General features: G+C 45.9%; 2 protein-coding genes across 3 annotated transcripts in view; one reads left to right on the top strand and one right to left on the bottom strand.

Annotated features, from left to right (window-relative positions):
* Positions 1–335: 335 nt before the first annotated feature.
* Positions 336–12205, bottom strand: KNOP1 (lysine rich nucleolar protein 1). Of its 2 annotated transcripts, none has more exons than XM_029576427.1 (3): positions 12102–12205; positions 9643–10517; positions 336–1844 (listed from the first exon to the last, which is right to left on the bottom strand). In XM_029576427.1, the coding sequence occupies exons 2-3, from the start codon at positions 9856–9858 to the stop codon at positions 1533–1535; spliced, it is 528 nt and encodes a 175-aa protein (XP_029432287.1). In that variant the 5' UTR covers positions 9859–10517; positions 12102–12205; the 3' UTR covers positions 336–1532. The 2 variants fall into 2 exon arrangements, with proteins under 2 accessions (XP_029432287.1, XP_029432288.1); XM_029576428.1 differs by lacking the exon at positions 12102–12205 and adding an exon at positions 11835–12093.
* Positions 12206–12237: 32 nt separating this feature from the next.
* IQCK (IQ motif containing K) overlaps positions 12238–25688 on the top strand; it is a 63756-nt gene continuing 50305 nt past the window's right edge. The window contains exons 1-3 of the mRNA XM_029576425.1: positions 12238–12390; positions 17611–17675; positions 21700–21814. Coding sequence (XP_029432285.1) covers positions 12312–12390; positions 17611–17675; positions 21700–21814 — 259 coding nt within the window. The 5' untranslated portion in view covers positions 12238–12311. The remainder of the gene's footprint in view (positions 12391–17610; positions 17676–21699; positions 21815–25688) is intronic.

Below are 25688 nucleotides of genomic sequence, written 5' to 3'. Positions count from 1 at the left end.
CGCCATCAAAACCAGCAAACTTTGTTTTGCAGCATAAAAATAAACAGCTCTTGCGGTATTCTTACGCCAGTAGGGTGGTGATGGTCTGTATGGAGTTGCAAAGAGGTCAAGTGTGCTGACGAGTCAAAAAGAAGCCAGCTCTTGAAATAAATGCGGCAGTAAGAAAACCTTTCTTCACAGTGAGGGTGGTGGATGCATGGAACGGCTCCTGCTGGTCATAAAAACGTAAGAATTCCAGAAGTGGCGTGGAGTTTGAGAGGAAGGAAGGGGTTGTGGTATTGCAGCAGGAAAGGAGAACAGGTAGCTTAGATGAGCCTCGTGTTCTTTATCTGCGGTTTCATTCAGGGCCCAGGTCCACCACACACCCTTCCAGCACAATGTTGTTGTTTTTTTTTTTATTTTTTTTATTTGTGAGCGATGTTGCTGTTTGCGAATGAGTTTCAAGGCTCAATGAGTTTTTCCTTGCTTCTGTCGTCTTCCTTAGCTGACCTTGCGCTTTGTTTTGTTTGTTTGGATCATAGCTGGAGCACTGCGTCCCGTTCTGGAGTCCAGAGCCCCAGCCGGATACTGACAGAATGGAGACGGGTGAAAGGGTTTCCCAAATGTTGTAGGGCTTGAACCAAAATTCCTGTGAAACTAAATCCGTCTTCCCTAGGGAAGAAGAGTCGGGGGATATAATACAGACCTTCAGATACATCACAGGTATAAATAATGCACAAGAAGCAAGCCTGTGTCAGAGGAAAGAAAGGTCTAGGAGAAGGTCACAGTAAGAGGCTCCAAGGGGGGAGGGGAGAATCGGGCACAACCTCAGAAAATATTTCTTTACAGAAAGGGCGAGAGAGAATGGGAGGTGGCAAAAGCAATAAGGAAGGGCAGTCTGTGACCCTAGCTGCAAAGAAAGCCAGGACTCATCTGGGGTCTAGGGCAGCTTTGCTCAAACCGTTCTCGGGGGATCCACCCCCCACCAGTCAGGTTTTCCCCAATGAATATGCATGGGAGAGACATGAAGTGAGCTGCCGGAAGCAGCAGTTTCACCCTGCACACCTTGCTAGGCAGCCTGGATGGGCCATTCAGTCTTGATCTGCTCATTTACTGTTACTATGAGATATCTTTGCCTACACCGGCGGCAGTGCATGCCTCTCTCTCTCTCATGCATATTCATTAGGGATATCCAGAAAACCGGCAGGGGGTCTAAGGTCCAGACCACGAAAGAACTAGGCAGATCCGATGGGCCTTATCTGCTGTCATACTCTGGTTTTATTTTTAAAATAATTTTGCTTTGAAAACAGGTACAATGTCTCTCCCTTATAGACATGAATATACAGCTTTCTGACTAAAAAAAAATGGGTTTTTTCCCTCAATTTCTCTTTGAAACTGCTTCTGGGCTTTGCGTGAACCTATTTTAGTTTCTCACTTCATACCACTCTGTCCAAAGCAAGCCGTTCTGGACTTATCCAATACAGTAAAAGTGTGTGCAGGAAGCTGGGCGGGAACTTTCTCAGGCTCTCTGTGACGTCTTGCAGACAGCAAGCTTAATCCTCAAATTTTGCAGACCTGGACATATTTTTGTCGATGTAGAATATTTTACTGGCCGCGGACTGGAAGCCAAGGCCCGCGCCTCTGTGTTGCTTCAGATTTTGGGCCTTTTCAAACTCGTTCTGCAGGCCCTGCTTCAATGTTTGCTCCCCTTGTTTGGTTAGAGCCACGTTGGCCTTTTCCGTTCCCGCTGGGGGCAGGGACTCTGGCTGGTTGGACTTCTTAAAGCCGCCCATCAGTCTAAAAAATTTCATCTGCTGGTCGGGGTTTTCAAAAGAAGCTGTGCTCCACTGGCCAAACTTTGGTGCCTGTACAAAATGAAAAAAAAAAGAGAGAGAGATTCAGCAGTTTTCCCATTGGTATTAAATACGACTCTTTGATAAGGACAAAAGACCTGGCACTTTCACTATTTTTAGTACACAAGGACAAGCTGCCTAACTGGCCCTGGGATTGAGTCTTGATACAACTGCAGGGACAACACCATGGGTAATCCTAAGAATGATGAATAGCAGGGACCGATGAGTATCCTCTTTTAATTGTTTCCCAGCTGTGCTTTGTACCTTCCTTCCGCGACATCAGACAGTCATTCGATACCGAGAAGAATAAACAGATCTTCCGTAAGACCCGGCCATTTCCACTGGGCAGTAACGGAGGGACAAAACTTTATTTTTAGCTAAGAAATCCTGCAACCATGGTCGGTGGGTTCCAAGAGTAAAAAAAAACCAAAAAAAAAACCCGATATAGCCAAGGTCCCGTCGTGACGAGGGTCTTATTGCCCGAGGACCTCAGCCCGGCTCACTTTCACCGTGCATGCCTTTCGGTTAGCTCTCTCGGTGAGTGAAAAGTACAACAGCAAAAGAGGCAAACCAAGCACAGGAGCAAAGAGAGAGGCAAAAGGGCGGTGCAGTATAAACAAATAGAAAAACTGTATCAAAATACTAATAACTGGCTAAAATTACAGACAGCAAAACACAAAATAAAATCAGTTTAATAAAAACATAATATAAACATCGACAAATATTATATGGACAACAGTGTGTCGACATCCTGTCTGAGGAGTTTTTTGCTGATGTATTTATAACAACATTTTTCTTAAACTGATTTCTCATATTTAAGTTTTGGGTTTCTGTAATTTTATCCACTTATTAATATTTTTATACAATTACTGTTTTTCTATTTGTTTCCACACCCCGGATGGCTCCATGAAACATCAGTCAGCACTTTATTGCAGAGATTAATCCTCTGAGATGCAGTTATTTTGTAATAAAAAATAAAAAAAAACCCAAAAACTATAAATACATCCAGCACAGGCTCTAGCTAATGCTGCAGGCTGGGCCCCTGCTCCATGCATTCGATTTACAAGCCCTGCCACGTAAATGTAAGCGTTTTCTGGCCGTGTGCATCTGGCAGGCAGTGCCTTGGCGACCCAGCTGCTGGGGGGAACCTCTTTAATGAAAAGGGCTCTTCATTAGCTTAACGAGGCAGAGCAGAATGCCAAAGTAATGGCCTGATGTCACCAGCCCATCCCAAGCGGCGTTCTGCGTCGCTGCGCAAAACCCAAACGGTATCGGAGGAGGCTGCTGAGAAAGGGGACCCTAGCAACGAGGCCCCGCGCTTTTGTCACCATGGCGAGAATTTTAGGTAAATGCCAAAGCTCAACTCCTTGTCTCCATCGGCGTCCTCGTCCATGGCCTTCAGTTGTATCAGCAGGTACTGGTGAGCTTGTCACAACTGCCTCCCCTGTATCGGTCTCCATTACACACTGGCTTTGTCTCGCAGATGCTAAGTATCGGCCCAGATGCAGGCATAATTACAGCTCTTCAAACCCCCCTCCCCCCTATTCTGTTGGCAATTACTGCAGGCACAGCTTTCGCTGCAACGTCTGGCTAGGTAATTAGTCTTCAAAAGCCCTTGTTCTTCTGTGCGCTAATAACCACTGATAGACCATTATCAAAAGACTTGGGGATTTCTTGCCAAAAAATGCTGGTCTGTAAAATGACTTTTAAGAGCCCCTTCGACATTTCTTTCTTCAAAGCATTCTTTAAGAATAAAGCCAGTTTAATTTTCTCCTCCAGCTACGGGAACGTTTTATTTTAATTTTCCGGGCTTCCTTGATGTCTGCGCGCACAGGGAAGTTAAGGGGTTAAAAATGGGTTGCTTGTGCTCTTGCTAGCAGACACTGAGGGGTATCCATCCTCACCCCCCAACAGCTCAGCAACCAGAGCATCGGAAACCTAGTCCTGGAGGGCCACGGACCGGGCTAGTGATCAGGACTTCCACGACGAATGAATATGCATGCGATGATGAATTGTCAAATGACAACGTTCAGTCTGGAGATCCTGACCACCCACCCGGTTTGTGGCCTTCGAGGATCGGATCAGGGGTCGTGTCCCCCCCCCCCCCCCGTACAGAGGCTGCACTACCGTACACTTTTACTGCCTGAAATCCTCCTGTAAACCTCTTCACCCTCACAACCTGGCAGAAGGAAGGGCAGGTTCCTCCTTTTTCTTTGGTTTCCCCACCCGTTAGCTTTGCCTCTCCTGAGCTTGAAATTGGTATCTAATCCTCTCTCTCGTTTTCATTTTGTCTGGCCACTGATTGGTTATCCCACTTCTACGCGCCAAGACATGCGCAGGAGCCCGTTATAAAAGCAGAGATACCAAGGTTCCCAAAACGGATGAATCTGCTGCAGTCGCTCAAGAGCCATATTCCAGTCTGGGTTTTTGGGATAATCCGACATGCAAATCAACCTGATTATCAGATTACACCCATGAGAATACATCTGTTGAATATTCAGCGTGAATGTGCTGAAAATCAGCCCCGTATGCAGCCCTCAAGGACTGGAAGTGATTACCCCCTCCCCTGGTGGGTCAAAAGATAAAACCAGGATCCAAATTCATGGATCATTCAACATCACCTGGACAGCACTACCGTCCTCAAACCTACCACAGTCTAATTTGGATTTTGGGACCATTTTATTTGGAGAGGATGGGGGTGCAGGGATTTTTATTTAAGTCAGAAAGATGAATCTGAATGGGGGATGTTTGGGAACTACTGTAAAAAAAAAAAGTAAGTCTCGGTGCCTTTGGTAAACCCAAGCGAGATACAAAATAAAATCCCTGGCTAGAATGCACGTTTATAAAAAGGAGGGGAAAATATTTGCCAGAGGAAATAGGTGAGATTAGCTACCGTACAATGGATGAGAAGGTTGAGTGGCTGTCGTTCAGCTTTCACAAAGCTATTACTGACTGCTCTGCCAGTACAAAATGCCCCTTCTGTGTCTGACAGACTATCGTATGCACGTCTGCCCTCTGCATGCTCGAGAATAAAAAAAAAATCCTAATTCTAGGTGAGAGAGCAAAGGGGATGCCTTCATCTCTTATTCCAAAGATCCGGAAAAGGATATTTCAGAAAAAGAATCTTCCTCCACCAGACGAACTGACCGCTCTGTTCATGGCACACCTGCACTGGCCCAAGGACGGCAGCCACCTTGCATGTCCCTCTCCACTCTTCTGGCTGAGAGCTCAGAAATGCCATGCTGAAGCCTAGCAGGGAACTGGGACCTTGAAGGGCAGAAGGGGTTTTTGCAAACACACCTTTTGTTAAATACTGTCAGAATGGCACAGGGGAGGAGCATTCACATCTAAATGTACCCCCGATGGGAGGGGGAAGGAAGCTGTGCCTCCTGCTATATCACGGTCTGCTCTCCTTAAGCAGCAGGACGAACGCTGTGCCTCAAACAGTTAATGACCGGCATTAAGCTCGGCACCGTCACCTTCGCGGTGGGAGCCGGTCCATGCTTTTCCTGCACCTCCTGAGATTCAACTAATTTGTTCCACAGCATGGTCTCTCATCTGCAATCGGGCAGGCCTGCTGAAAAGTGCAGGCCGGGCGTCCGGAAGGGCTGCTCTCGGGTCACAAAGCAAATGAATCTTCAAGAATACAACCTTCAACTGGCCAGTCTCTCTCTATCGCTTTCCTCTTGGTCAAAAAAAAAGAGAAATAAAACCCAAAATGCACAAAAACCTGTTTCAAATAAACCCGCAAAACTGTATTAGCAGAAAAGACATTAATTGGCAAAAAGAAACAAACATTAGCAGGTCTGTTGTTTGTTTTACGATACTATACAATAGGACTGCTACCCCAGCACACAGCCAGATACAAACAGAGGAAGTGCCGACCAGTCCAAGGAAAGATTCTGCACTGGTGCCCACCCGCAGAACTCGATTTCTGGAATGCAGCAGGCAAACTGTTTCACGTTACAGTTTTCGCAAAGCAATTGTGAAGGAGGTTTTTTGTTTCTAAACCAGGTCATGGCAGTAAAATCTTCTGGCAGTGGTTGGGACGCCGATGAGCCTTTACTTGGAGGCCGCAGCAGCGTTACCACCTACCCGATCACCTTTGTGTACTGGTGAACTCTAGACCCCCCAAGGACAGCGTGCCTGAGTCCCTCGTGACGCAGTTCTTTCGAAGCACGGTGCCTGTCAGGGGACCTTTATCTGGGCTACGTGCTGACACCCTTTTCACTTGAATGAAAGTTGCTATGAACATTTGATGAATTATATGGACGTTTATAATAGGTCTATCTTTCCACACTGATTATTCTTTGATAGTCTGATATTACGCCTATTTCTGCTGCCTTGAACTCTAGACCCCCAGCTCCCATGTAAACCAAAATGCTGAGCTTGAAATAAAACACAAGGTGAATAGGATGCCACAACTAAACTGGACAAAATTTACACGGTGATGCCAAGGCAGCGAGGTTATGTGGGCTGAGAGGTAAAAGGAAAATGGGATGAAAGATGCTGGATGTTATCTCTCGCCTCCCTGACCCTGGTTGGCTGTGCAAGGTCAAAGGTCGGACACAGCAAGCTGCCATTTTGTTTTGGTCTCTCCCCTTTTTGTGTAACACAACAGAACGCATAGCGGGGATACCATGTCTGTCCGTCTCTCTGTCCGGGTGTGTGCCTATGTCAGCTTTCACAATGACGCCATTCCATAATAGTCAGCTCACCCAGGCATACGAAGAAAGCCACAACCCAAGGTTCAGGTTGGACAGGAGCATCTACAGCACCCACAAAGGGCACGTTTGACCTGCCACTGTACTCCCAACAGGAGCGCACCGTGCCAGATTTGTGTCTGCAAATGGTGAACGACCACCAATGTCAGAAAGAGGTGTGAAAAAAAAACCTGCAAGTCAATAAATTAACCCACAGGAGGGAAAGACTGGACCGCAGATGTTTTGCAGGTGTCTGCTAGCTGTAAGTAAAAACAAATTTGTGGCACAAATCTAGCCACGACTGCGGGAATGCCCTAGTGAGGCTGCAGAGCGAGGCAGGCACGTGAGCTCGGTGGGTGAAGCTGCCTCTTCTAAGCCAAAGAAAACATTTCACTTTCTGGGAAACCTCACTAAACAATGCAGAACTGCTTCAGCTAAGGAGCAAGCTTTATTTTATTTTATTTTTTTTTCTTTAAACGGCAACTTGTCACTGAGTCCCTTTTCCACAGACACTGTGACCAAATCTTCACAGTCCTGTCCAAGAAAAGGCAAAGAGAATGCTCTACTGTTGCCCGTGCTCAGAAATTTTCAGCCTCAATAGGGGTAACATATTTCGGGAGGGAAGAGAGAGAATACATTTTTTTAAAATAATTCTAGTAACATGCAGTACTAGGTTTACAGCTCTGAAACCTGGAGCCTCCCATTCATCCATACCAGAGGGGCAGTACTGCAAGTTTCCAGACAGGGCATATTTTACTGCTTTCATGGCTCACGTTTAAATCGGGAACCTGCTCTGCGGCTCGTGCACATCACCTAGGGAAGATTCGCTGATTGGTCCAATAAAGGGATGCCAAGCTTTTCAGTATCACACAACACTTCTAGGGGAGTCCAACGTTAAAAGCAGAAATACCAATACGGACAAAACTCCAGCTGGATCTGTATAAATGGCAGCTCCAGTGTCCCAGTCTTTAAAGAAAGAAAGGCCAAGCAACGCGCACTCTCTCACACATAAATGCTGGTCCCCCTGCCAGTCTCAATGCCATGACTATTCCGCAATATGAACGGGGGGGGGGGGGGAAGGGAGCATTTAAAAAGCATGAGCAGGGTGATACTGGGTGCTCTGCTAGCTGTGGCATTAGATAAATGGTTCAAACGTTATCCAGGAGATACACAGACATGGTGATCTTATAAGGCAGGTTTCCCCGACAGATAACGAGGCTACAAAACTCAATCTTCTTTCTTTAAACTCCTCCTGAGATTTCTACAATGACCAAATGATCCTGTTTTCATCTGTGTTGTTTCCTGAAGGCTAGGAATAAGGAACAGAAAAGGTTTCCCCTTCCCACTGCTGATAGCAGCCTGCAGGTGCTTATCTTTTCTGCTCAGTATAATCACAAAAGCACATGGGACCTAGCGTTCCTAGCCACACTTGCAGGTGACAGCCAGATCACAAATGGATCTGTCCACAGGTTTTAACGATTCACAACGCAACTGGAAACAGTATCTGGGCTGTAAAAGTGCCGTCTTATCCTTCAGAAGATGAAGACAGAGAAAACAACCAACAAAAAGGTAGTGAAATGCAAAGGGTCCGATATGTCGGCATACAGACGAAGCGAGCGCTCGCGAAATGAATGCCAAAGGAAAGGGCGCTGCTTACTGCCCAGAGAGAGCCTCCATCCACACGCCGAGCTCCTTTTCAGCTTTAGTAAAACTTGTAAACAGTGAGAAAGCCGAGCGACGCTGTGCCTGTGCGTAACTGCTGTTTGAAGCCAACACCTAGACTCGTTCCCTTGCGTCAAAGACTGAGACTTTAGAAAAGTCCAAAAATTGCATCCAAATAAGAAAAATAACAGCCCAGTGAGAGTCTGCGATGCCACAACAGTGGAAAAGCCCAGGGCATTCCCTGCTTGGCTAATGGCTGGGGAGAAGAGAGGAGGAGAAACGTAACATGTTATACACCTTGCCTTTAAGGGTAACTAGTCCTTTGTGGTGTAGTGTTGCCATTCTTTCATTTCACAGATAAAGGACCTCAGAAAAATGTTCTTCTGCTTTACTGACCTGCACTAGAATCTTAAACCCTTGCATCCACTTCAAATAGCAGCCCAGCCACTCCCAGTACACTGCTGCTAACTGGTAATCTCTTAAGGATGTCATTGTGCACAAGGACTATTGATTCAGAGGAGACAGATGCAGCCATTCCTGTCATCAGCCGCTTAAGATTGGTGGGATTTTCAAATTATCACAGTATGTCTCAGCTTTGGAAAGTATTTCCTTTCTAACTAGTCACCCATTGCCAAGATTTCAGCTTTCCCCAAATCTATTACTGCATCAAAACAATGAATGTGGCCAGAGCATATTCAAACATGCAGTGCACCCTAGAAATGTGAAGAAGTTAAGATGGCTACCTTCCTGTACCCATTACATTGCCATATTTTGGGGAAATCAGAAAACCACCTGAAGGACCTTAAACAAGCATGCTATAGTGGTCAGTCTAAAAGCAGTACACAACTTGTCCTAGCAGTTCTCAGAAAACCTTGGGTTTTCCTAGCACTGATAGCAATGCTTAGGCACATCACTTTGGTTCTTGGTTAAGCGCAGCTGCACTATCTCTGTAGATGGCAGCTGTTAGCATCGTAACCAACAGCTCCCAACTAGAAATTGAAGCAAAATCACGACAATTTTATATTCTGTAGTTTGTTGAACTCTTTCCTTTCAAAATGGGAGCATTAGCAATACATACGCCTGTCTGTTTGTTTTTTTAACGCACAAATTATGTTCTAATCCACATCATGCTGTAACAGCATCTGTTACCCGGGTACCCTGGGGACTGACGGGCTGAAAGGAATTATCGCAGCATTACAACAGGGCCTTTCACTTCTAGGTCGCCAGTTCAAACCCAGCTCAGGTCAGCAGGGACTTAAAAAGATGACCCCTGTGAAATGAGCTGATGGTCTCAATCCAGTTCCAGGGGTCAGAGCAGAGGCATTCACATCGCAGCCCCCTGTCAGATTCCCAGAAATCTGGGACTTTTGTTGCACAACTTACCCAGAGCAGGACCTAACTCACTTCTCCTTCCCATTCAGCCAACCCCCCTGCGTGAAACTTACCATCCTTTCCTTTTCCATTTCTTGTTTTTCAGCTACCTTCCTTTTTTCCTTTTTCCTCTCAACACCGTTTTCGGCCGTAAATTCCGTCACTTTTCTTTTTCTCTGCCTCGTCTCTTCGCCGGCGTCCATTTGATCGCTCAACCCCAGGGCACCATCAGTCGTGGCCCTGCCGTCTCCTGGCCTGGCTGCTTTTTTCTCCTTCCTAGCACGTTTCATTTTGGAGTCCTGTGCGTCACCTACGGGTGTCCTCTCTGAAATCTCCGTCAACGAGGTCCTACATTCATCTTGGTCTTCCTGACAAAGATTTTCTTTCCGCCTCCTTTTCTTCTTCTTCTTGGTTTCTTTACCTAAAGCTTTCAAGCTCTTGGCAGTATTCTTGCTTTTTTTCTTAGGCACCAGTTCATGCTCCTTAGAAGTAGTTCTTGCATCTTCACTTTTACAGATGACCTTTGAGATCTTATCGGTAGAAAATCCTTGATCTTCCTCCTGATCCCTTGTTATTATTCCAGAGGAAATATTCTTCCGTTTCTTCTTTTTTAATTTTAGGTTTGTCTTTCTTTTTCAAGGACTTCACGCCACTAAACTCTGAATCACAATCGGCGGGAACTACACAGCTTGCTGATAAGTCCTCCACATTCGCTCTCAGCTTCTTCTTTTTCACACGAAGGCCTCCAGCCTGTACTTCTTCGCATTCTGTATTTTCTTTCTTTCTGGCAGATTTCTTTTTCTTGGATTTATGCTTACATTGGAGTAAAACTGAAAAGTGTGATTCTTCTTTCACTTCAGCTCCTCTTTTTTTCTCTTTCTTCCTTTTCTTCTTTTTCTGAGCTCGTTCTTCGTAAGTGATGTGTGCCTTTTCTGCCTCAACTGCCATTCTGGAAAACAGAACTCTTATCAGCTAACAGCTACAGTACTCAATGTTAACTTGGAAGAAAAAACTGCATATCCATACCGATACCTCTATATATATTTATTGTACTTTTGGTTTGGCATTTCCTCCCAGTTCAATCAGAACCAGCCTTTATAGCACAAGAGCCCTGTAAGCCTTCAATCACAACCATCAGGCCTATTTCTCCAATTTTTACACCTTCCCTAGCCCAACCATTGAAGCAACAGGCCACAGTTCCTTCCAGAACTCAATACAGGTGTCACCAAGCTGCAGTAGCTCACACTCCCTTCCAGGATCTGTGAGCGCTGCTTTTGAAGTATCCCCATCTAGTTTGGGAGGGAAAGCTGGACCTAGGAATCAAACCCAGATCTTCTGCAGGGCAGCGTATAGAATTTGCTGTTAAGCTACTAGGCCAGCCTGCCCATACAATATGTTGAAAGTACAAATATAAGCTTTAACTAACTCCCTCATATCTATTTACACTGTTTCTGATTTTGGAATTCTTTAGCTGCTCCTGCACAACTGCTCTGAGCTACTGGTAAAAATCTATTATCTGAACTGCAAAAAGAGTTCTAATGGCTGTATCAATCCTTTGTTGCAAACTATAAAACTTTATATTAATCCAACATAACAATGATCCAAAAATGATATTGTACATGAGCTTTCCAGATATGGAGTTTCAAATGATCATGTATATCATCTCTGAATCATTCCTAAGCTGTTCCAATAAAAGTTATAAAATGAAAAATTATTTCCTACACTTATTTTTCTCGGAGGTCTTTTCATTCTTTGAGTATATGAAACTGAAACATGTTAAATTATTTTTTTTCTAATAGTGCAATTTTTTGGCTGCTGGACAATAAAAGGTATGGTAACCTGCAGCGAATCCAGAAAAGTGTGGCATGAATTATCTCACTCACACTGGCCCATGATTCAAACGGTACTGATGTACACAGCAAACCCAAGGTTGCAATGGCCGGAGGCACCGGTGCACGGGGTTGGGGAGTAAACTGGGTCAGGCCGGCTGGTCAGTCTCTCTGCCACACTCAAAAGTGAGCAGCAGGCAGGCGTGAACAATCACTGAGGCGGAGCAGCGGCCTGGAGAGAAAAAGCAATGCCTGGTCAGTCGTGCAGGCCCTTTGTACATTTATCATGAGGGATCAGCATGGGTAGCGCAAGCATTAGGTATGATGGCTTTTATTTATCTGTAGCACCTGTTAGTTTATCACCCTCTTTCTCTTGTTATTTGCACGCTTAAAAGGGCTACAAGCGATAGGAGTCGAGAAGCGCTTTATAGACCAACCAATGTATTGATCCAGTTCACATGGCTGCATCTGACGAAGTGGACTCTTGTCCTCGAAAGCTCATGCGTCAATAAATTGATTAGGTGCCATCCGACTCCTGTCATTTGTTGCTACACCAGACTACGGTAACACGGCTCTCCTTCTGAAGATTTTCCACCACTTTAAAAGAGCTGTTTTCGTGCCCCCCTCATTTAACCCCTGCGGGTGCCCTTTCAGTTTGAGGAACTGATCGTGCACCTCTCTCGGAATATTAAGTGGGTACGTACTGAATCCCGGCTCCGCAAAAAGAAACGCCGGGGCTCTGCCCTTATCACTGCGGTCAGTCCAGAGCACGAGCGACGCTCACCCGGAAGCGATCAGGAAGGGGGGGGGGGGGGGGGACGTAAGGCGGCGAGGCCCGAGGCACCCTGGGTAATCACCGTTGGCGTGGAGCCGTTTCTTAGCAACCGGCGTGCCCGGAGGAGGCAGGTCCGAGCATGGATAGGAGCTCCCTGAGCAGGCCGAGAGGTAGCCTGAGCCAGCAGCCCAGAACCCTCTGGGAACAAATCTGCAAAGGTAGAGACCCCGTTAAGTCAAGCGCGGCCGCCCGCACGCCCAGCCTCCACCTTTCCCCGTGCGACCCACCGGGGCTGCGCCGCCTCCCGCGGTCCCTTTCCCGGGCTGCAGGAGGGCGAAGAAGGGGCGCGGCCAGACCTGCCTCCTGCTGGGCAGGGGGCACCCCACGCCCCGAACCGGCCCGATGGGCAAGGAATGTAGAAGGGGAATCGGAAACGCCGGGGTGGGAGTGGAGTGAAAAGGACTGGCCTGGAGTCGCTGCTCGGTTCAGGGTTTATCGTCTCCGGCCCTTGAGGGCCACAAGCAGGTCTGGTTGTCACGAGAGGTGGGCAAGAAGGGCGTCCGCCCCGGGCGCCACACCATCCCTTTGAGGCAGTCTGCGAGAACACCAAGCAGCCCAAAAGGAAAAGGGAGGGTGCACTGAAAGCATCCCTGGCCCTGGGCTCTGATCTGTCCAGTAACTGCTCTGATGACAAGGCAGGGCTGACCCAAAGGGTCTGTGGAACCCGGGGCTGACCAGCCTGTGTGGGGTGGGGGTGCCTAGTGCAGTCCTGTCCAGTCCTCCGCCTTATATTCATACATCTGTCTGCTAGTCACATACAGCTAGACCTCTGCCAATACAAAGCTAATTTATGAATACTAATCCACTGTTATAGCCTATAAAAGTAGATTACATGTCATAATCATGTGAATGGTATTGCATTGACAATATGTGGTGACGTGAATTAACACACAGAAATATAAACCCATTACATTTCTCCATGTCATAGAATGATATCAATTTGTAATAAATATCAACTCAAAAGTGTTGCTATAGGGATATAAGGACAAATGGCTGATAAGGCAGCAAATATAACCAAATCTTTATTTGTGCATATGTCAACTTTAAGGTTATAACGATATTGTGTTTCTCCTGGGTATGATGTCAAATGCCCTGACAAGGCCCTTGTTTTGCCAAAAGCGGCTTCCTCGGGGGGAACCCCTGACATAATGGACCCCCAGAAATCTTGAAGAGACTCCTTACATGTCAAAACAAGGGGAGCCAAAAGTATATCTGGGCTGAGAACACCGATTAGCTTGTTATGCAAGTTTAGAGCAAAAAAATTAACTCGTGCACCATTTTGCAACATGGGAAGCATAGGAAGTGCTGGTTATGTAATCAAGATCCATAAGAAGCTAGTTTAGATTGGAATGGAATCATAAATAGGAGACCCCAAGAATCGGGGAATTTACATTCAACACACGAAACAGAATTTTCTCCTTGCTGGGAAACAAGTGAGTCTATAAGCACGGGGCAGCCATTCTATCGGGTGGCTGCGCGGTAGGAATCACAAATAAAGAGTATTTGGACACTTTCGTCAGCTGTGCCTTCCTCCCATGCTTTACTCCAATGGGAAACAAAAACATATGTATAATTATATATGTCAAAGTCTCTCATCACCAATCAGATACACCAGAAATACAAAGAGAGGCAGATACCACACCACATCCAGACTGGCACCTCACAGTAACAGCAGCACAAACTCCTTCCACAAAACCCTACAAAAAAAGACACTCAGAATCTAATCAGCTGACTTTTTACATAACAGCAGTAACACCAAGTATTCAAACAAGAACCCTACCTGTGAAAAAGCAACACTGTAAATATTTCACTGAGTCCCAGAATACCAATACACCACCTACTGGGGAAACAAAACAAACCTGATTGTTATAGATTCCTACACAGACGTTACACGCTAGCAAAATCTCTCATCATGGTCATATGCACAGAGCAGAGACCATGACCCTCACCAAATACAGAATAATCACAAATTAGAACAAATTGGAATGCACAAATTAGAATGCAGAGAAAAATTGAAATAGAACTCCAAGAAGCCAGACTCTGTCTACAGTGTAACAATGGAAAAACAGAACATAAAACAATAAAACATAAAACAATACAATCAAGGAACATAAAGCATCAATTATAATAGAATCAAAGTAATAAAAGAATAAATATTTCAAAACTACTGAGAAATAGAACAATATCCATTAAAGCCATATACATTTTTTTGTTTCCCAAGCACCCATAAAATATTTCAAAACAGCACACTTATCAAAAAACACCCAATAATTAAAACTAATAAAGAATTTTTAAAAATGCCCTTGCTGTCCATGCCTGGGAACTTGATTTTCAGTCACTCTGAGATTGTCGAGGGCTAGGGGGACACCCAAACTTTATTCCCTCTTGCTCACACACACACACTTACATGTTCATTCTCTCTCACACATACACATACATACATGCTTTCGTCTATACCCACACACTCTCATAGACAGGCTCTAAGTCCCTCTTCCCCCCCCCCCCCCCCCCCATGCACACAAAAGCTCTTACTTCGACAGATTCCCTCATACACACACAGGTTCCAACCCACACAAATCCCCAGGCAGACACACACACACGCACACACATTCTCTCTCACACACCCACAGACCAACCCCCAGGCAGGCACCCATTCTCTCACGCACACACAGAAAGACCCCCAGGCAGGTACTTATTCTCACACACATACACCCACAATCCCCCCCCCAGGCAGGCATTCATTCTCTCTTTCACACACACACGCACACACACACACACACACACACACACACACAGAAAGACCCCCCCAGGCAGGCACCCATTCTCTCACACACACGCGGATAGACCCCCAGGCAAGTACTCATTCTCTCATACACATACACACACACACACACACATATACAGACCCCACCTCCAGGCACTCATTCTCTCACACACAGACCCCCAGGCAGGCACCCATTCTCTCACACACAGATAGACCCCTAGGCAAGCACTCATTCTCTCACACACATACAGACACCCCCCCCCCCCCAGGTAGGCACTCATTCTCTCACACACACACAGACCCCCGGCAGGCACCCATTCTCTCACACACAGATAGACCCCTAGGCAAGCACTCATTCTCTCACACACATACAGACACCCCCCCGCCAGGTAGGCACTCATTCTCTCACACACACAAAGACCTCCAGGCAGGCACCCATTCTCGCACACACACAGACCCCCAGGCAGGCATTCATTCTCTCTCATAGACACACAGAAAGACCCCCAGGTAGGCACCCAATTTTTCTCTCTCTCTCTCTCTCCGCATGCACCTATCCCCACAGTATGCCATCCGTGGCCCCCTGGAATCTCCTTCACAGCCCCCCTATTTCTGCATCCCTAATCTAGATCATAAGGGACAGGAAAGCTAGTTCTGTGTTTGGCCCATTTGTCTGTAAGGGATTGTAGTTGTGCCATTTCTTAGAAAGGCACGACCACTGCTGATTATTTTTAAAGAATACTATTGTACGCATACAAGTACACCTCATGAATATTCATTATGAATATCCTGAAAAACACTCCAGTCCGCAGGGACTTGAGTTGCAGATTCCCTAGCCTAGATACTAGAACACACTGGTCACTTACATGGCCCCAAACCCTGGCTTAGCAGAGCCTCTAGTCAGGCTGGTTTTCAGATTGACCACAATGAATATTCATAAAATAGATTTGCATGCACTGCCTCCATTGTATACAGATATGTCTCATGCATACTTATTGTGGATATTCTGAAAACCAGAGTGGCTAGGTAACAGGAACTTCTCCAGGGCTGGATTAGGGACCACCAGTAGTGATTTTGGAAACTGCATCTGTTTTAAAATTTCTTTTTTATTTTTAAGTGTAGTACGTGTGGGAATCTGGAGGAATCTTATTACTACCGTATGGAAGAAGTGTTGTGGGTAGTCAAGAAATATATTAAATTTAGCCAATAAACAGGTATCACCTTATATATTTTGTTGTTCATAATTGACCCTTTCCAGGGTCACTGTAGCAATTTCATGCCCGCAGTATGTTCTCATTATTGCAGTACTACATAAAAAATATTAAAAAGGAGGAATGATTTTGGACCCATGCTGTTTCCAAAATTACAGTTTCCTCCAGCAAGTGATTGTATTGTTCATTTATAGCAATTTTCTTTAAAACAGTCTGCAGTAGGTCTCTTGTAAGCAGTGAGGAGGAACTCAGCCTGAGCCAAAAGTGTGGAGATATTTGGTCACTCACTGCCTAGATGAGGTGTGATTTTAGTTTCTTTATGGACACGAATTCCCGCAGCTGTTCCTTATGCTGAAGGCAAGGGAGCTCTCTTTCAAGGTAATTCAGCCATCCAATGGGCAACTGACTCAAATACGATTTATAAGGCCATTAAACGCAGTCACTAGCATGTGATTCACATCAAATCCCAGGTCTCAGCATCAAAACAAAATGTATGGGCTGAGGCCGAGACAAAGCTGTCCCAGCTGCATTGTGGGGTGCCATTCCCAGCCCTGACAGATGAGTGCAGCTGCATTCTTGTTAACAAAAACCTTCTTGTTTAGACTGACAGCAAGCTGTTTACTCATTTATTTGAATTCTGGCTCTCATCCCATTTGATTCAATCCCTGGGATTAAAATAGAGCATTCTCATTAAATAAAACATATCTTCAACAAGGATGAAAAAGCAGTCTAAAATCCCAGCCTACCTATTAGTTTACCTCCCTCTAACTTCAGTTGTCTTTTAGGACCGTTAAGCAATTAAAACTGAATGGTGTTGTGGGGGGTTTTTTTGTTTGTTTGTTTTTTTTACCAGTTATTAATCATCCTTTTTTAAAGGTATTGATGAAAAATGGTTAAATTAATGCTCACAGGGAAATCTTACGAAGGTCTCATTTCACAGAGAGTTTTGTAGTGTTTGGCAATAATTAGAATTCAGTCTGAAGCTGTGTATACATTCATAAGAACCACAAGAAGACATTTCAGAAACCCGGGCTGGCGCCCGCGTAAGAGCACATGGAGGAACAGAATTTGTTTATTTCTGACTCTGTGTAAATTGAAAACAGGAATGGCTTGCTACCTTTTGCAGCAGTATGACAGCCACATTAAAAACAGATGGATAAAAGACCCGATTTCATGCCTGCACCCAAGCTGCCCTTTGAAATATTTGCCTATAACTCATTTGTAGAATTTCAGTATACGTGAGTGTCCCCGATATATGTGTGTATAAGTGAAGATTTGTGTCTACTGAAGCAAGGGTTGTACTAAATGAGGATGAATCCTTCCAGATTATCATTGAAGGCTTGTTTTAAAAAAATCTTTTTTAAAAGCTTTAAGTTTGTTGAATATTTTTTTTTGTCTCTTCTTAGAGTATGAAGAAGAGTTACTTACTGTCCCTAAGGTTCCTCAACCAAACAGTAAATATGAGAAGCATGTAAGTACAATAGCAAGTCTGCTAGCTTTCTTTCAGGGTTTTCTTAGGAAAGCTATAACTTACTCTGCCTCCCCTCTTAAGCACAAACCCTTTATAATAGACTAAAGACTTGTGCCCCAAAGCAAACTGCGTGCAATATATAATGAATCCTCTTTATATTGTAGCCTGCTGCTTATTAGCTATAAAGAGGAGAAACTGAGTTAGGTTTTTTATCTGCTTAGCATCTGGCACAAGATTAAGTGGCTCCTGCTTATTTATTTATTACAACTGTATCATTTTTACTGCAATTTGTTACAGAAATATGTTATGGCAATAGTAGTTTTAATATCTGTAGTCTGCTACTGCATTATAGTGCCTGTGCCTGTAGTATTTACTGTGGTAAGGAAAGTAGTCTAATAATAACAATGCCATAATAAGGATTGCAAGCATGGGACACACTTTCAAACCCCCTTAAAATGTTCATCACTAGAAAGGGAACTTTCAGAAGCATTTATGTGCATAAATGGCCTTTTGGAAATTGTCTGGGGGAGAGGATATTGTGCGTGTGAAAGTACACGCAAAAAGCCATTTCACGCCTACTTTTATGCGTATTACAACGAGGCATTCTGGGGGAAAGAATTAGGACAGGGACAGGACTTCTGCAAATACTTTTGAAACTATGTATGTAACTATACATGCACAAAGTTACAGCTGCTCCCAAGGAGGTGTAATGATGTGTATGTATGCCAGTACACCTGTACATTTTCAAAATGGATGTATGCGCATAAATCCACCTTGAAAATTCTGGCTAAAACCTGCCCACAGGCTGCTTCAAAATGACCCTCATTATTGGCAGAATAAGAAAGATATTGAGACTCTGAGAAGACTACATTGCATTCTGAATCTGTAGTAAAGCTCACTTGCAAGCTGGGCAGTCATATTGTGGAATTCAGAAAGTGTGTGGGTTTCTATATTATGGACTATTAATTATAATAGACCTTTTGAACACACCCATTCAGTGCACTTGCATGCCTTTTGTTGCCATTCCAGGGTGACCACCTTATGGTCATGAGTCAGCTTGCTTAGAAAATGATCCACACTGTCCATCACCACCAGACCAGGTCTCCAAAATCAAAAGTGAAAGTTGGGTATTTGGCCCTTTTTCTCATGCACATAAGCTGCATATGCAGAACATTTCCATCTCCCCATCCTCTGTAAGGTGGAGGGAGGTAATCCTGATGCTGCTGAGTTCATAAGTACTGAGTGAATGCCAAGTAAATCTGATTGAAGCCTGCACACCCTAGGTCAGGGGTTCTCAACCCAGTCCTTGGCTTACTCCCAGCCAGTTGGGTTTTCAAGATATCCACAATTCATTGTAGATATGCTTGACATAGATTTGCATACAGAATATCCTGAAAACCTGATTGACTGATGTGTCCCAAGAATTAGATTAAGAACCCCTCCTATATGCAACTGTGAACTGCTATCGCATGAGCAGGGTCAAATCCTAGTGCACCAGTACATAAATATTGCAATTTTTCTACACCACCAGGTATACTTTTGTATTCTGCTCTGGTCATGAGGTCAGTGAGCTCGTTGCTCACTCACTTCCCCCTTTTCCACCTGTTGAGCCTTGGATCTGTGGATACACATACATAGGTTTGTTGGTTTTTTTTTCCCGCAGCTCCACACAAGTCCATTTTCATCCCTACTAGCTTTCGAAGCAGCAACCAACTTTCCAGCTTGAAATGCACCAAAGAAAGAGGGCTGTCCTGAACAGTCAAGTTTTAGACGGGTACCTGCAAACTAATGCCATAGCTCCATAAGCACCCGGTGTATCACTGGATGTTTCTGTTCGTAGACTGGCCCAACTTCTCTCGCCTTTTCAGTAGAAAACTTAAATGTCTGATCACCCCAATCCCAGACTTTCATAAAGAAGGCTAGAGCCACGAGGTGGGAAATTCCGTCCCCTTAGCCAGACCTGCTTCCTTGGCCTGAATAATATAGTAAATGACCAGTCTTTCAGGCACCTGAGAAAGCACTGCCATTCAAGTTGCCAGGACTACAGATCTGCTCAGCAGCTCCCATGCTGCTGGATTCCAAAATGCCATCGATGATCCAGCAGAACTGTTGCTCCTACTGCATCCTCTCCAGGGCTCAGCTTTCTGAAAGGAGACCACTTGGAGCAAAAGAGAGTTGGCTGTCCCATTATTTATCCTAGGCACGTGCTGTTTCCACACCATCCTATTTAACTGTAGGTATTCAAGATAGATTCACTAAGCAGGCTGATTGCTAACTTGCAACTTGTTTATTACCTCCACCACAACCTATCGTCACCTGAGATCAACTTCCTGTGGGCCCCAGATGACGACTACGACCCCAAGGAGGTACCAGCCTCCTTCCAAATGGTAAGGCAGGGGGCTGTACAGCAGGACCCCACACAGAATGCCCCAAGCTGCTCAAGGCCTGGCTGGAGACTGCTGCTGCCTGCCAGACAGATTTACCTTTGTACTTTTCCAGAAAGGTCTCCCATGCCCTAGATCTTTGCTGATGGACTGGGTCACCCTAATATGGTAAGGATGTCGGACGTGGAGGAGGAGGATCTAGACAGGAAAACTTACCTCATTGGAACCATACAGCACATGAAGTGCAGGCTCCCAATGACATTGCATATGTGCTAGTGTGTCTTTTGTTTGTTTGTTTGTTTGCAATACAATCCCACTAAATAAGCCAGTTTCACCAAGTTTTCCTGGGGGGCAGGAGGGGACTTTGGCACCATCTTGCCTGCATCACGTTATATGCTTAGGAAGGTTATTATTCTAAAGGGGCCTTCAATCTTTTCTAGTTCCATTTAAACTTAATATCTTGCCTTTTCAATCTAGCAAGACTGCCAAAAGCAGCTTACAATCAAAATATTCTAAAATGCAATCATAAATAACAAAAATCATAAGGCATATAAATAAAAAATCAGCATATAATATACAATAATAATAATCTTAATAATAAACAATTATCCTTACTTTCCCAAATTCCCCAGCCAGCCCTCTTCTCTCAGCTGAACATCTCAAAGTAAGCTGAGAAGATGAAACAACCCGTTTAACAAAGAAAAACTGTCGACCTATTTGGAAACACAAAAATGGAAGACTGGGTGAACCCAGGACAAGCCAAAATAGAGACTCAATATCTGCCTTTGCTGTAAAAAGTATTGTGCCTAAATGGCCCTACCAGGATAGTGGCTTCATCAAAAGATGCGTACTGCACTGAACATGCTTCTATGGGTAGAAAATCATTAACCAAATCTATCTCCCGGTACAAGCTGTGGATTAGTCTGTGCTTGCTGAATTCCTCTTTTGGGACAACAGCAAGTGGAAACAATATTGTTTGTTGGAATGGACATTCCCGAAGAACACCGCCATTTGTTGCAAAATGAACTCAATGCCCAACATCTGTTGCATTATACTTGCAAGCCATGCCACTAAGCAGGTGTTCTTAGTGGCACTAAATTGCATGAGACCCTTGTAAGGGACCCCGAAACCATAGGGGAAACCCTCTAAAAAAGGTGGTGGCATGCTATTTGGGGTATCTTGAGATCCAGGGGACCATTCTTTCTCCCCATACTGGGGAAGAGGCTTTCTGTGAAGATAACATAAGAAATTGCCCTGCTGGGTCAGACCAAGGGTCCATCAAGCCCAGCATCCTGTTTCCAACAGAGGCCAAACCAGGCCACAAGAACCTGGCAAGCACCCAAACACCAAGTTATTCTCTCATTTGGCTTGTGATGGAGTATCTGCTGACCTGCGCACATGGAGCAAGCATGCTTCAATTTGCAGTCCTGAATGCTTCAAGAGGATCTTTTAATTCGCCAGCAGACTTCCTGCGTCACCACTGTGGATCACATCTGGCCAGCAGGTGCACTGGCATGACTTAGACATTCCCACTGACCACTTTAATTGTCATTTGCTTTAACCATATGCTACTGTCCTGGGGGGAGGGTCACCTGTGTGCTTTTCTGGCATTCATTTTGATGGGGTTTTCTCTTAACCAGGTTTCTGATGCCAAAGAATTTTATCAGACACAGCAGCCTTTGTATTCCCATTCACTCGCTGCCATGATACCTGGATTCATAGAACCACTACCAATACTGCCTAATCCAAAAACATGTAAGTAAATACAAATGGACAAAAGGTTTTTGAATGAGGAGGATTACTGGGCAGAATTTGGGGAGCTGGAGTGGGAAGTGACTTCTAAAGCACCCATTGGAAGTGTCTCAACCCCTTACTGGTGTCCCAGGTTAATGTAGGAGGTGGGAGGGAAGGACACCAGCCCATTTCAGGTGATGTTTCTAGATCTTTCGGTATTTTAAAGTACAAAACCATTATAAAACTATCAGAGAAATAGATTTTTGCAGACAACAGCAATGTGCTCATATTTCAGCATAACTGTTGGGGATATTGTAACAAGCGCTGACATGAACGTCAGCCATACGTTTGGCTGGCCCCTAATCTTTCCTCGCTATTGTTCCTTGTTGAGGGGAGAGAGAGAGAGAGAAGTTGATTTGTACACTGCAGTGTCTGCTAGCTGCATTGTACAAATCAACTCCTTTTCACCGCTTATAAGGTCAAAAATTCTTTAATGAGGCCAGTTTTACCATGGATACCTCTCAATATGCCTGTAGCAACACCCCCTAATCCCAATCCACCTGCTGAAAACTCACCCCCAATCAAAATGCCCCCTTACAACGGTCCATATATAGAGTATCTGACTGAGCCTTATAAAGGGTCTTTCTCTCTCTCTCGCTTGCGCATGTGGAGAGTATTTTATAGTCTACACGTGTAGGTTATACAATAATGCGTATTTTTGCGTGTGGTGAGATAACGCATGTTTATGAGTGCACACACGACCATTTAAGGGGGTTTTCCCATGGACACAAAATGGTAGAAAAGCCTTAATGAATTGGCCCTGAGGCAATGGTGGGTTCCCTAAACGTACCCGGATCAGTCCAGACAGTGGGTTATGTCCCCCTTCCAGCAGATGGAGTCAGAGCAAAAACTGTAAGGACGGCCCCTAATAGGTTGGAGCGCCCTCTGCGTCCCTTCAGTATTACTCTGACTCCAGCAGATGAAAGGTGGCACCTGTGGTTCCCCAGTATAGTTTGGATAAGGGGTTGGGGTTCTTTCCTCTCCTTCTTTATTTTTATCTTTATCTTCCTGGTATGGATCAACTTAAAAAAAAACAAACCAAAAACAGAAGTTTTGTTACTTTGCTCCCATTAGAGCTTGCAGGCTGAACTGTCAGGGACAGTTTTTAATTGTTTCTGCATTTGGGGTAAGTGAATTTGTATTTTTTCCTTTCAGTTTAGCTTACCTTAGCTGTCCTAGGGTGTATGTTGGTGGATCCGACCTCTTCCCCCCCCCCCCCCCCCAACAGCCCGCCCTGAGAAGTCGCTTCCTTGGGGCAGCTGGGACAGAGAAGCGCCATTCCTCTGTCCCCTGTCTTCTTGCTGCTGACAGCTTTCGGGAGAGGGTTAGTTGTTGCCTGCCTCTCCCATGGCGCGACCAACGCGATATTCTGCCTGCGGGGAGTCCGGGTCTCAACTCTCCCGCGAGGGCCTATGTTTCCGATGCCTCCCCGGTGGGGAGGGCTCCTCAAGGCAAGAGGAACATTCCTTTTTGTGCGCTTCAGCGCGCCCACCCGCTGCATGCCATTTTGAATATGCAGCTGCCTGCTTCTCTACCTCCCGATCTTTCTGCCGGCTCCGGATCTTGGCCCCCCCCACCCCGATTTTAACTCCGGCGGTCCCATCTGAGGCACTTTTAACATCGGGGCAGCCAAATGTGACCCCCCCCGGGGCCATTCTCCCCTGGAGTTTATTTTGCTGATCCATAATGCCTATTTAGCTCGCCTCTCTCAGGATGCAGCAGATCTCCCTCCCCCACCCAAAGTCCCCAGGATTGAAGGGAGTGGGGATTCTTCGGACCTCATCCAAGTTCCTGCTCCCCCTGCAATTCCAGGGGCAGGGGTCTCTCAATTGCCGACAACTGGCGCCTCTAGGTACGGGTGGTCTCACACCCACCCAATCCAGACTCCCCTCCTCCTCAGAATCCTGATGTGGACCCAGATGAACCGACACCACTACTGGAGGGGGATGATCCGCGCGTCTTTAGACCCTTTCAGAGGGACGAATTGGACCTGCTCATTCCCCAGGTCCTAGAGGAATTAGATATTGAGGCTCCGCAAGAACCTGCTCTGCCCAATATGACTGGGAGGAAGGGGGACCCTGTCCTGGCGGGTTTCCGTCCACCGGCGAAGACCTTTCCTTTTCATCACAGGCTGCTCCAATTGTTATCAAGAGAGTGGGATGCTCCTGATGGTTCTCTCAAGGTCGGCAGAGCGATGGACAAACTTTATCCTCTTCCTGAAGAATTTTTGGAATTTCTCAAGGTACCCAGCGTTGATTCATCTGTGTCGCGGACTCTTCAAAGCTCGGCTCAGATCCTTGCCCTTCAAGGGCAAGTTGCACTTTGGTGAAGAATTGTAACAGCTCATCCAGCCAGACCAGGTCAGTTTCTCAGAGACCAGCCTCCTCTCGCTCGCAGTCCTGGCCCCATTCATTTCGTGGCCGATGACAATCCAGGAATAACCCCGACCAAGGGACTTCCAAGTCCACACAATGAAGTATTGCTGACCCACTCTTCCAGTCCCAAGATAGGGGGACGTCTGGCCCTCTTCTACGAAGAGTGGGTCAAGATCACCTCAGACCAGTGGGTCTTGGATATCATAAATCAAGGCTTCGCGTTAGAATTTACTCGGCACTTAAGAGACCGGTTTGTCTTCTCCCCCTGTGGACCGATAACGAAACAAGTCATTGTATGGCAGATGCTAGATTGTCTCCTGAGATTGGGGGCCATCCTCCCTGTGCTCTTACTGGAACAAGGGTCAGGTCACTACACCATCTATTTCGTGGTTCCCAAGAAGGAGGGATCCTTCCGCCCGATCCTCGACCTCAAAGTGGTCAACAGAACCCTCAAGATCCTGCATTTCTGCATGGAAATGTTACATTCGGTGATCGCAGCAGTCCACACAGGGGAGTTTCTGGCCTCACCGGACTTGATGGAGGCTTATCTACATATTCGGATTTTTCACGCACATCAACGCTTTCTTCGCTTCAAGATTCTCGGCCAGCATTTTCAATTTCAGGCTCTGCAATTTGGTCTGGCGACCGCGTCAAGGACATTTACAAGGTCATGATAGTAGTAGCTGCTACTCTTCGAAAGGAGGAAATCCTAGTTCACCCCTATCTAGACGACTGACTCCTCTGGGCGAAGTCCAGAGAGCTGTGCCAACAGGCTGTCAACAGGGTTCTCCACCTCCTGCATTCCTTGGGTTGGGTCGTCAACTTTGCCAAGAGCCATCTCTCACCCTCACAGACGATAGATTTCCTGGGAGCACACTTCGACACCAGGCAAGGAAAAGTGTTCCTACGCCAGGATCGGGCAGATGCTCTCATAGCTCAGATCCTGCACTTCCAGGATCTCCCCATTCCCATGGTCTGGGACTATCTTCAGGTGCTGAGATCCATGGCTTCCACTATAGACTTAGTGCCATGGGCTTTTGCCCATATGTATCCATTGCAACAGGCGTTACTCTCTCATTGGAAGCCGATGTCCCGAGACTTTCAGGCTCCTCTTCCACTCCTGGACTCAGCCAGACACAGCCTGCACTGGTGGACCAGCTTGGATCATCTGTTGCACTGAGTGGATCTGGATATTCCACAGTGGGTGATTGTCACCACGGATGCCAGCCTCTCCGGCTGGGGAGCGGTGTGCGAGAAGCAGTCGACTCAGGGACAATTGACCTCCCTCCAGTCGACATGGCCCATCAACCGTCTGGAGACCAGGGCGGTCCAGCTGGCCCTGCATCATCTCCTCCCCTTAGTCCGAGGCCAAGCAGTGCACATTCTGTCCGACAACGCAACTATGGTAGCATACATCAACCGCCAGGGAGGCACGAGAAGTCGACACGTTTCCCTAGAGA

Source organism: Rhinatrema bivittatum, chromosome 14 (genome assembly GCF_901001135.1).
Source record: "Rhinatrema bivittatum chromosome 14, aRhiBiv1.1, whole genome shotgun sequence".
NCBI classification, from domain to species: domain Eukaryota; kingdom Metazoa; phylum Chordata; class Amphibia; order Gymnophiona; family Rhinatrematidae; genus Rhinatrema; species Rhinatrema bivittatum.
The sequence above is the reverse complement of the archived record's forward strand: the minus strand, read 5'-3'. Positions and strand labels throughout refer to the sequence as shown.